The sequence below is a fragment of the Hakea prostrata genome, chromosome 10 (genome assembly GCF_041222555.1).
Source record: "Hakea prostrata isolate BN-2017 chromosome 10, UWA_Hpros_2, whole genome shotgun sequence".
NCBI classification, from domain to species: Eukaryota; Viridiplantae; Streptophyta; class Magnoliopsida; order Proteales; family Proteaceae; genus Hakea; species Hakea prostrata.
The window spans coordinates 7,825,909-7,838,674 of record NC_142609.1 but is presented as its reverse complement, the minus strand read 5'-3'; the positions used below and the strand labels follow the sequence as shown (position 1 = coordinate 7,838,674).

The window sequence follows — 12,766 nt, the reverse complement described above, 5'->3', positions numbered from 1 at the left end:
GGTTTAAATAAAAGTGAAAAACCCTAAAATTACAAATTCTCGGATTTCACACTCCTTTGGTCGAGTGCTTGGCCGAGTGGTCCACTCGACCAAGGAGTAGACCAAGGCAGACAGTAAGGCCAAGATAGGGAAATGAAGGATCAAATGGGTTCTAAACCTTATGGGCTTTTGCACACACATCAAGTGACATGTCTAGTGTGAGGAAATACCTTCAAACCAAGTCAGATAATACTCCAAGTTCTTCAACTAATCTCATCTTCTTCAAGCTGCAGCTTCCTTTCCAAATCTGCACAGACTTCCAAGTATGGAACTCCATCATCAACATCTATGGGTTTAGAGGCAAACACCATGTCTTCTACTGAGATGGCCCATAGTTGGCTTTTTCCTTTACTCCGGGTCTTCGGACCTAAAAACAACCGGGTTACCGGGTCAAGGTCAGGGTCAGGTTAGGACTGGGTTTCACAGATGGACACTTCAAACCATGTCCAACTAGGCGTCAAGTCCATCAACCAAGCTCATCATCTTCAAGGTGCAGTTTCTTTTCCAACTTTGATAAGGTTTTCAAGTATGGAACTCCATCATCAATCTCCATAGGTTTTTGATCAAACACCATGTCTTCCACTGAGATGGCCCATAATAGCCTTCTTCCTTCACTTCGGGTCTTTGGACCTATAAACAAATGGGTTTTCGGGTTAGGGTTTGGGCAAGGTTTCACATTTTTACTTTATAGTTAAAATACCAGTTTTAACTATGGTATTTTCCCCCCCTTTTTTAAGGAATAGGCAATTTGTAATATATTGGGAATTTTTTTAGGGGAGAGGGGTTATTACATTATATACTATTAGATAGGATCGAACCACAACCTCTCCACTGGGAGATGTTAGTTTTACCAATCGACCAACCTGAAATGGTAGAAAATGACCTTTCTTTCATACAAGGTGAAAATTGCTCTTAGAGACCTATCTGTCTCTCAGTTGGCAATTCACAATTAGGTTCATTTATTGGACTATTTCAATTGTAGATGATAACAATGAGGTTTGCCCTTCAGATTTGACTAAATCCTTCTAGAAATTCAAATACTAATAAATTTTTTCATAGCTTTCCCGTGAAACGCATGACAAAATGGACAATATAATACGAAATTGAGAAAACCATTTATCCGTCTCAACTGTTTAATTATACTAAGGGTGAGAAATCAGAGATTTAAAACCTCGTCTTCAGCTAATTGGTATTCCCAAGTTCTCCAAGAAGCAAATGACATCTATGATCAAGAAACAAAATCCAGTGATGCCGAATTACATGAATCCCACAATCAGTTCTGGTGCAAAGAGGAATGGGTGCTATTTGGAGGTGAGTCATTTCCAGAATGCAAGAAATTACAGTCATTCTAAACCATCTTTTACTCCTGAAGCTAAAAACTCAATATTGAAGAAGCACACTCCAAAAGCACCCAAGCTCGCGACACCAAAGAGCTCTTCTACAAAGAGGTGTTGTTTGAAACTAGAAAACCCAGATGATTCACTATGTTCTAACTTAAATGCTGGTAAAGCTGCTTGTTGTTCATCTACTTTAAAGGATTCAACAAATCTTCTTGACTTTCTGATGCCTGCTACAGAGATTCCAGATGAATTATCCTGCTCTGGTATTAGCTTTGAAGATGACAGTACAGACAATATAAGCAGGAACCCAATAGAAGAAGAAATAAGGTCTTCAAGATCTGATCAAACCCACCAGCCAGTTACAGCAAAAGCAGGTCCCAAGAGTAATTATTTTGAGAAAGAAATGGAAAAAGGAAGCACAGCAGGGACTGAAATGGATGGAAAGAAAAATGCAGAGGAATCGATGCTTGATCATGCACTTATACAAGCTGTCACTAAGCTTGCTCCAGCAAATAAGAGGAAAGTGGCATTGCTTGTCAAAGCTTTTGAAACAGTGATGATCTAACATATCTAAAAATACAGGCTGTGTTGTGAATACGCATTTTCATCATGGGCACTTGAGTCTTTTCTTGCAGGTTTAAAAGGATACGGTGGACATTTAAGATAAGAGGCAGGAGCATTGAGGTCATAACACAGGGCCATATATATGCTTCTTATTCAAGGGTTTTTAACACTAATCTGCCTCATTCTCGTTCTGTTCATTTGAAGTCTATCACTTGCAGCGAGGGAATTCTCTCCAGGGTGTAAGGCTTACTTGTTTTCTTCTTCATCTCTTGGATTTAATCTTTGATTTTGTTGATTAGATCAAGAGGCTTGCTTGGTCTGTACGAGTTAGGGAAGGTTGTTGTACTTGTATTTGAGCCTCACGGTCGGTTTGTAATATTGAGAGGTTGTTTAGGTTGAGAGATGCATAATGCTGTAAACTCTATATTATTGTACCTTTTCTTTAATGTTGTTACTGCAAGATCTCTGAATTGTGTGACTCAACCTTGAATATGTAGGATCCAACAATCGCAGCCAAGTAAATACTGGAGTTCTTCTCATTTGTGCTTCCTACATGGGACATTATATGTTTTTATCTCAACTAGTTGTAATCATGAGAAGTAGATTAGTGAGCTATAAATCTTTTGGAATGAATACTATATATGTGATTTATCTAAAGCTTGCCACGGGCTACTTTTCTGTAATTTTTGAAGAAAAATTGAAGCTTTCTTACTTCTATGTAGTCTTTCCCAAACAATTTTTGTTGAGAGGTTGTTTTAATGTCTTGACCTCCTGCCACAATTGTGATCTACCAACCATTATGCCAAGGCCCAACCCTAGCTCCAAGAACCTAGTATGATATTAAAAGGACATCATATTACATGAACCTAACATGATATATATTCTCCTACTAGTTTTATAATTATTTAACTATAAGGTGGAACTTTACCCTTGGCTCCAGGGAGATTTAGATTCTTAATCTCATACTATGAGGTATTGATCTTTACCAAGTAAGCCAACCCTTTGAGATTTGTTTATATCTTTTTTGTTTTTTTGGGTAAGACCTATATTCAATCATTTCATTATCTTTATACATTTTATATATGACCAGTACCCGATTCGATACATAACTATTAAGGAAATATATATGTATTCACACCAATGAATTTATATCATTTTCTTATGAAAAAAGCAAACATTCATAAAATAGCAAATATTTATATATTTACATAAACATAATGATTGGTCTTGCCTCACAATCCCTATCCTGATCCAAGGCTAACTCAAAATAGAACTCAAGAACTGGACATGTTCTAGACTATCAACAAAGGATAAATTACTGCCTATGAGAGGTATTTTGTCCTAACATAGAATTATATTAATAGATCGAGAGAAACAACCACAAGAAAAGGGGAAGACGAGTTCAACATAAACATAGGTGGATAGTTCCCCTAACACCTAAAAGGCTTAAGTAATCTAGCTTCATGAGAGATGTAGTCTGCATGAATATTTATTGAACTGTTAACATAGCAAAAAACTAGAGTCAAAGAGATTCTTTAGTTTGATAACTTCCTACAGTTCTAGATATGAGAGATTTTGTATCAACAAAAAATAAGATATCAAATAGTGACAACCAACTGATGATTCTTCTAGGAATTGACGACGTGCCTAAAAGGGATGCCATGTTTAGAAGTCTAATAAAAAAAAAAAAAAATTAAATTATGGAACACATTTCAATTTCTAGAACATTTTCCACCAACATCGTGTGGAGAAAAGCAAGGGTGTAGAGATGTAAGGGACTTCACTACAACTTTTGCAGAGAAAGATCCACTCTAGATAACTTATATTTCGACTAATTCAAGGATGGAGAAAGGGGTAAAAGAAGCTATTGCTTGTACAAATTTTGTTTTTTTTTGGGCGGGGGGATGTGAAATCCCCCAAGATCCTAACCTGGAAATTCTTATTGTAGGTGCCATCTAGATAGAGATCATTGGGTTAGATTCTGAACTAATGAAAATATATGGAGATGATGCCAAGTTGGAAGTTCTGTTAGAGTTTGGAAGGAGATCTAACTCAAATGTTGCTAGACTTGATAGATTGATCAAGTATATTGTGATGACATGTGAAGAAGGTCCTGGAAATTAGGTAAGACCCTTCTAGAATATAGAATGGGAACTAAGGCAGAACATGAGCTTTAAAGGCCTTGATTCTACTCCTGGAACAAAAATTCTAGGAGTTGGTTGATTGCCTTGGTCGCCCTAGGCGACCAACCCAGGCAACCAGTACAAGCGACTAGCCTAGTTTTGGGTGAAAAAGGGAAATTTAAAAAATTTGATTTTTAAGCCCTATTTAATGTGTTTTTTGTTCTAAAACATGTCATTATAATTTGAAGTCGTCAAAGAACGTCAGAGCTTGTCAGGGAACACTCTGCAAAAATGAAAGACAGTGTGGAGAGCTTTTGACAAAGTCTCCGAACGACAGTTTACTTTTTTAAAGGTTATTAATTACTCATCTCCTTGGTTCTAATCCTCTTCTATGATTGATTTCTTCTACTGTCTGAACCTAGTTAAAAGCTTCTAGTTACTGTATCAACTTAATTCTCCTACCCTCTTTACTCTAGAGTATCACTTTATGAATTAGCTCCACCGAAGAGGGAATGAATTATCTGATACCCATTCTCATATTATGCACTAGAAAAAAATCCAGATTGCTAATTTTATTAATGTAGTGAATTACAAATGATTTCATTTGCAGTTCAATTTCGAATTGCATTTCGTTTTGGGTAGAATAGAAGAGGTGTGGGTTTCTTTTGAAACTATTTGTATGAAAAAAAAAAAAGAAAGAAAAAAAGAAAGAAAAGAAAAAGAAGGTAACAGGAAAAAGAAATCCAATGAATATTTTTTTTAGTGCTGAGAAGAAGATCAAGACATGTAATAAGCCGTAGGAGTATAAATTGCTAACTATATATATATATATAACAATCTAACCCTATGAGGATATGATAATTACCCTTTGTAACATATGATGAGTATACAATTACAAGCTTTTTTCCTTTGCCAAGATATCCAATTTGCATTGTTGAATTTGTTTTCTTATGTTTATAAACTTTTAGCTTAAAACAATGTGTACCTTTAGATTTTCTATTAAATTAATTACAAGAGAAAATCAATGGTGTAAATTTTTAAGAATATCAAAGACCAATAAAAGTCGAAGAAAGGAAATCTATTAAATTTTTAAATCTACCTAATCATTTTTTAGAGAAAGGAAGAAAAAGTAACCCTCAGACAATAAAGTGATAAAGTTGTCAATTGGTAGTTAAAATTATTATATAATTTGCATTCATGTTCATTTGGAAGAATTTATATCAAAAAAATTTCTCAATCGAACGGAATATGTACGTAAAACCGTAGGATACTATCCAAAACATAAGAATACGTTTATCCAATTTAGATTCCTTCACACCGGTAGCAATTAGACGTCAATTCTTCGTAATATTTTAGGTGTTTTTTAGTTGGCTTTAGTTGAATTAACCAATTTACCAGTTTTTGTTAAGTTTGGTTTAATTGAAATTTCGAAAAAAAAAATACAAGACAATTATCAGCTCTACCTTCTATAAATCATGAATGCTTCTTCCTCTTCATTTCATGGTGAGAAGGTGCATAGGAGAGTAGGTGCGTACAAAGAGAGAAGATGAGGATTTCCATAATTTTCTTGCTTATTATCGCTCTTTTCGAGTCATCTACTACTGGCTCTTTGCTCCATGAAAGATCAGTTGGATCCGGTACCCCCACCACCACAACTCAGGAATCAGATGAAAGAAAGGTTTGCTAGCCTTTTCTCTTTTCTGAGTTTTTTCATCTATAATTGATAGAATGCATTTATAGAGTCAAGTTTAATTGCTCTTCTTTGTTTCATGAACAGCCGTACATTGTATACATGGGAGATGCACATCAGACCAGAATCCCTGCTGTGGATGATCATCACAATCTCCTTGTTGATGCAATTGGAAAGTAAGTTTCAATTATCATATTGCTTGTGAGTGTATCTATATGCAAGTTACATTTCTGACGATTTCTTTTTCCTCACCTACTTTGTTAGTGAAAATATTGCAAGAAAGTCCAGGATACACAGCTATGGAAAGAGCTTCAATGCGTTTGCAGCAATGTTATTACCTCATGAAGCAGAGAGATTGCAAGGTAACCCCAGATGGAGAATTCTTTTCTTTAATTGTTTTCATAATAGATAATGTGGACTAACCCTAAAATTTGCAGACAAGGAGGAGGTAGGGTCCGTGTTTCTAAGCCAAAAAGTGAAACTTCACACCACAAGTTCCTGGGACTTCGTAGGGATGCCAATGAATGTGAACAGAAACCAAGGGAGAGAGAGTGATATCGTTGTGGGTCTATTAGATACAGGTATACAATAACTAACTTAATCCTTAATCGATTAGATTTAATGACGCAAACACATTAATTATCCATACATATTTCTTTCTTCAGGAATTAACATGAAGTCTGAGAGTTTCAAAGATGAAGGTTTTGGACCTCCCCCAGCCAAGTGGAAGGGCACATGCCAAACTGGACCTGAGTTTCCTCACTGCAATAAGTACTTATCTCTCTGCATATCTCTCTGTTATCCTTATAATGCAAATAAATGCAATGCTTGTTTGGGTTGAGATGATTTACTGAATGCCTAATTACCAATACTGATTAAGATTTCCACTTGTAACGATGTTGTCGAGAACAGTAAGGTGATAGGTGCAAGGTACTACAATTTAGACCCAACAGCAAACATAACGGATCCATTGTCACCGACAGATAGAAACGGTCATGGCACACATACAGCGTCAACGGTGGCCGGAAACCCAATCATCGGAGCCAACTATTATGGATTTGCCGAAGGAATAGCTCGAGGTGGTGTACCATCGGCACGTCTGGCCATTTACAAGGTGTGCTGGGCTGATGAATGTGGTGATTTGGATATCTTGGCGGCCTTTGATGATGCCATCCATGATGGTGTGGACGTGATCTCTACGTCTATTGGTGGAACTCCTTACGAGTATTACAGAGATATATTTGCCATTGGTACCTTCCATGCTATGAGGAAGGGAATCTTCACTGCTTGTTCCGCTGGAAACGACGGTCCCCAAGAAATGACTGTCACCAATGGGGCCCCTTGGATCATGACAGTCGCTGCTAACTCTATGGATCGACTTTTCGAGACATATGTGAAGTTGGGCAATGGATTAATGGTTCCTGTAAGGCTCCCTCCCTCTTAGTAAGTAGATCTCTTGTGTGGTTAAATTTTAATTTCTGGTTTTGATTTGTGTATTTTATATTGCAGGGTTATAGTTCAATAAACACAATATCACCGAAAAAGAAATCTTACCCTCTAATCAGTGGAGTCCTTGCGAGAAACCTTAGCTTTTTATATGATTCTTCACACGGAAGATTTTGCGATCCTGAAACATTGGATCCAAGAAAGGTGAAGGGGAAGATTGTGTATTGCTATATGTCTGCTTCATACCCAGTTCTACAATTGCCCAGTGCTGGAGTAATCAATGCAGTCATTTCCAACGGTTCACACATTGAGCAAGCTCACGACCATGCTAAGCCTGCAACCCTTGTTAATGTGGATTTCGATTCCCAGATTGTCGGATACATTAACAGTACCAGGTACATATGTGTACATTGATATAATTCATCGTGTGATAATTTCATCACTTACCAAAGTTCTCACCCTTCATCCTCCGGAGTTTACTTGCAGAAAGCCACGAGCAGTTATATACAAGAGTATTTTAAGAAACCAATTAGCCGCATCTCCATTTTTAGCTGGTTTCTCTTCTCGTGGACCCTTTAACATTAGTAGAAGCCTCCTCAAGGTATCTCACCTTCTCTCAAAAACGACACTAAGAATAGGGTATGGAAATTAGTGATGTAATTCAGTTTTGATTTGAATGCAGCCGGACATAAGTGCACCAGGGGTGAACATACTTGCTTCATGGACCCTGTTTGCTGCTCCAACTGAAAATGACTATGATAAACGCCGTTACCATTACAACATAATATCTGGTACATCTATGGCTTGTCCTCATGTTGCTGCTGCTGCTGCATACATAAAGACCTTCCACCCAGATTGGTCACCGGCTGCTATCAAATCCGCTCTCATGACCACTGGTGAGTTTCTGCATTTACCAACTCTTATTCATGCTTGTTTTGAATCTCAAACGACAACTGTTACTCTTGAATTTGCAGCAAGACCAATTAATCCCAGTCCTTGGGGGAAGTCTATCAATCTTGAAGGTTTGGGTTATGGGGCTGGTCAAATTGAGCCAACGAAGGCGGTTGACCCTGGCCTGATCTATGACCTTGATCTAAATGCCTATATAGGCTACTTATGCAAGTTGGGCTACAACGACACAATTCTTGGTTTTCTCTCTGGGACCAAGGACTTGTCATGTAAGGGAAACATTGCAGGAGGCTATGATGAGCTTAACTATCCGTCCATTAATCTCGACCTTGGGAACAACCAACCTATTTCAGCAGTGTTTAGTAGGACTGTGACAAATGTAGGGGCCCCAGATTCAGTATATACAGCAAGCGTGAAGACACCTCTTGGTCTCCATGTCACTGTAATCCCAAACAAGTTGGTCTTCAAATCTATCCTGGAGAAGAAGAGTTTCAAAGTTGTGATGAAAGGACCTGTTCTTGAGGGAGATGACTCAAGAATTTTGCAAGCATCACTGGAGTGGACTGATAACCGGGCACACAAGGTCACAAGTCCCATCCTTGTTTATAGGTCTGCATCATTTCAGGCCTGATTCTTTCTATGGGGTGATACTAACCAAAAATAAAAGAAAGAAGAAAGGCAATTCCTAGAGAAGAAGAGTCCCAAAGTTGTGATGAAAGGACCTGTTCTTGAGGGAGATGACTCAAGATTTTGCAAGCATCACTGGAGTGGACTGATAACTGGGGACACAAGGTCACAAGTCCAATCCTTGTTTATAGGCCTGCATCTATTCAGGCCTGATTGCATTTATATGAATCTTAATGTGTATTAAACAAGGGGAAAAAAATCTTTGTGTAGAAGAACCATGTTTTCTCGTGGAATTAGTACTGAATTCACTTTGATTAATTTGTATTATGGAAAATCACTCATTTCATTTTTTCGGGTGCGCAGGAGTATAGGAGGGTAATTTAACATAAAAGCCAGACTATGCTGTAATCATTAAGACTGGAAACCAAAATAAAATCATAAAAGCTAAAAATATACTGTTGTTGCAGAATTCGAATCCCTTTGTCGATCGTTGGAACCTTCAAAAACGTGCTCGACCGGTGTGGTCGAGTATCATCTCCAATGAACAAGTTAGTTCACTCTGAACAAAAGAACCAATCCTCTCTATATCTCAATATCCTAGTTAATAGAATAAGTTAAGAACGCATACCTTATGTTGATGGTAATATGTCTTTAAATAGTTCTCATTGGCCGGTTACCTGTGGAGTTCTTGTTCAAAGTTGTATCAGGAATATCTCTCTCTTCCATTAGTTGAACTCCCCTTGAATAGTATTGATAGAGTTTGATATGGACTCCTCCTTTTATCTCTCGTGGTTTCTAATCTTATCCCCCCGAGTTGACTCGTGTTCGACTTGAGTTATGGTGGTCTTGTCGGATTATATGTTCGACAATAACAAATTCCGGTTTGACTACAACACATACTTACATATACTTTAATCACGCACCCTCCCCCTCTGTGTTTCAAATGATTCAGTTTGTATGATACAAAGTGTTTAATCTATTTAACAATTGTATTAAAAATAGAGTAACCAAGTTGGTAGGTGTTGAACCCACCAAGAATAATCCTCTCTGAACTAGAATAGCAGCGAGTAGGGTCAAATCCACAGAGATTGGTGAAGATTTATTTCTTAGTAAAAACTTTTTTTGGGGAGCGAGGGTTTAAATCAAGAAACCAAAGAATGACCAAAGAGTAGATGAAGTAAGTAAGAAGAAAATTTGGGAGAAAACCAGAATAGCAAATCTTTCAATCAAGAATTAATTTCAGTATTGATTTCCTAAATTGATCATTGATTTAAAAGATAACAACTTTAATTTCAGGTAAACCAGTTGTAATCATTGAGGATCAGTCCTCTAACAACGAATTTTTCCCTGCTTATTCAATAACCTTTGGATTAGTCCTATGAGTTATGCCTATCAAAGCACTAAGAATTAAAGGCCCGACCACTAGCCAATAAACCCGAAAATGCCTGGTTTATTTAAATTTAGATATACACTCTCATAGCAAACATTCTAGGGCATTGATTACTCTTCAACGATGTTGTTTGTCACTTATATTAATAATCACTAAATAACTATTCTAATTGACTAGCTATTGAAATTTATCATCAAACAACAGGCCTGTTGTCTATGTATTAATCCAATAACATGATAAACATGGAAAATGTATAAGTACCCAAAAAATTAAATAAGCACAATATTTCCCGAAATCTCACAAATCAATTTTGATTGAAAGACAGAGTTACCTCTAAAAAAAAAGAAAGAAAGAAAGAAAAGATGAAAACATTGTTACCCTCTCTTCCTCCCTTAGAGTTGTGGTATTCTCTTGCTGTGATGGGTGATGTTCATTCTCTAGAAGTGCCTCCCTTCCTATATAGGTTTCTTTATGATTTTGCCTCTTTTCTAATTTTGTCGTTTCCATTCTTCCTTGTTGCAAATGCATTTGTTCCCAATTCAATTGTTTCCATTATCCTCTTGCCTATTTGTTTTTTGGCATTTTCCTAGTTGCAAATTCAATGGTTTCCATTCTCCTTCTTGCGTATGCAGCTGTTCCCAATTTAGTTGCTTTCCAATTCAATTTCTTCATAAGATGTCATATCATGAGGGAAATAAATCTTTGGTTATTGAATGGAAATTTTTTTACAAATATGTTCCAAATTTAGACTTAATCAAATCCTCTAGCTTTTGGGTCTAGTTCTTTGATTTGGTTTAGCGTTTCTTTGATTCAAAAATTTGGTGTTGCTGCTTTAAACCATTCTTTTTATTGACTTTATATCCACATGCTCCAATTTGTCTGCAAAGCATATAAACAATAAAACCATATAAATAGCAGCCAATCACTTAAAAATACAAAGGAATTGACATAATATTAATGTTATTAAATGACCTATCAAATTCCCCCACTCTTACAGCATTGTTGTCCTCAAGCATTATTAATTAAAAATTCTTCTCTTTTCTGACTTTAAAAACAAATAGAATTTCAACTAAGACTCAACAATCTTAATTAAATCTTATCAATCAACATGGATGAACAACTAGTTTCGATAAATCATCAAATTCAAGATGCATCGGGATTCAATACCCTCTAACTAGGATTCATTTTATACGCTTAAGTATTTAAGGGTAGCAAAATCATTCAAATCAATCACAAAAGGACAATTATCATAGTCTTGCAAAGAAATTAGGTCCCTCCACGACTAAGTATTGAATCAAATACACTGATCTCCAAGGGTCTTTAACAAGTTGTAATGGGGCTTTAGGTAGGTTTTGGAAAAGGGGGAAACTAAGGTAAAAGGAATTAGTTGAAAGAAGAGAGGGACCGAGTTAGCTTATTTTAGGTTGTTAGAATTGGATTGAACTACACAGAAATGGATAGAGGATAATTGATACAAATATCAATAAATGTAGAAAACTATATATATGGTGATTGGAACATGACTATTGAGTTAAAGTATATTGATGATTTTGAATTAAAAAAAGAATTAAGGTTTAGGTATTAATAAATCTCTGTTTGGTGTCTAGGAAATGGTTAATATAAGAAGATTGAGACATTTGTCGAGACTAGAAGACGAGAGTTCAACACTAGCACCGGACCCTATGCCTAATGTGTTACACCCCACCCAGCTGGATCTGGTCATACCCGAATACCTGTGGGGGTGATACACCGCAAGACCTAGGTTCAGTGACAATTCCATACAATACATGATATAGCATAATTAAAAGGACAAGAATAGATCAAGTTCAAGTATTAAGTTATCAAATCTAAAATTAAATTACAATCATCCATGTCTAAGAGCAAATAAACTCAACATTAGAGTTTTAGAAGAAAAAGGATAGTTTGTAGCGGAAAACTTTAAGGAAACTCTAATGGAAGGCGATTCCATAAGAACAATCCTGGCACAAGCATGAAGCATCATGTGCGTCCATGTCTTCTCCAATCATGCCCTCATGGTAATCTACCGACAATGGATCCACCATGGAAGTGGGGTCCTTATATCCTGTAGAAAAGTCTAAAGAAAAACATACACAAATAAACGAGTGAGTTCCATAGAACTCACTATGGAACTCACTGAGGTTAACTAACATCCATGTCATGCATTCATCCATAATTCCCACATCATATTCATAAGATTACCATGTAATGAATAATATATATAAAATGATGCATGATTATAATAAATGTTCCTAACTCTATCATATAGTCTCTATGGTTGACACACATTAATTTAAACACCAATTCTTTTAGGCGGTCTCAGTCATTCTCCCTTAACAAGAGACGTCTTTTGAGTTCTCCGCGGTTGTTAGGTAAAGTTCTGTCAAACCATTGTTGGGCTATAGGTCACCACTCTCTCACATCACCGTTTGGTATGAGATTTGGCATGTGTCAAGGATAATCCTAGGTCTAGAGCAAAGTCATATGGTCTCGTACTACATATGGTCCGGATACTTCCCCTATGGCACCAACCAACTCGATTCAATATCCAATATCTCCCCTCATGTCTAGTGCTCTTTTGGTTCGATACTTTCCCACCTATGAATGGAATCCTTAATGG

General features: G+C 36.7%; 1 protein-coding gene across 1 annotated transcript; it reads left to right on the top strand.

Annotated features, from left to right (window-relative positions):
- Positions 1-1,287: 1,287 nt before the first annotated feature.
- Positions 1,288-8,742, top strand: LOC149001792 (subtilisin-like protease SBT4.15). Its single transcript, XM_089137209.1, has 10 exons — positions 1,288-1,932; positions 5,844-5,932; positions 6,021-6,118; positions 6,194-6,337; positions 6,422-6,527; positions 6,669-7,179; positions 7,266-7,597; positions 7,689-7,803; positions 7,885-8,098; positions 8,177-8,742. Exons 1-10 carry the CDS (start codon positions 1,288-1,290, stop codon positions 8,740-8,742), a joined length of 2,820 nt encoding a protein of 939 aa, XP_088993335.1.
- Positions 8,743-12,766: the final 4,024 nt, after the last annotated feature.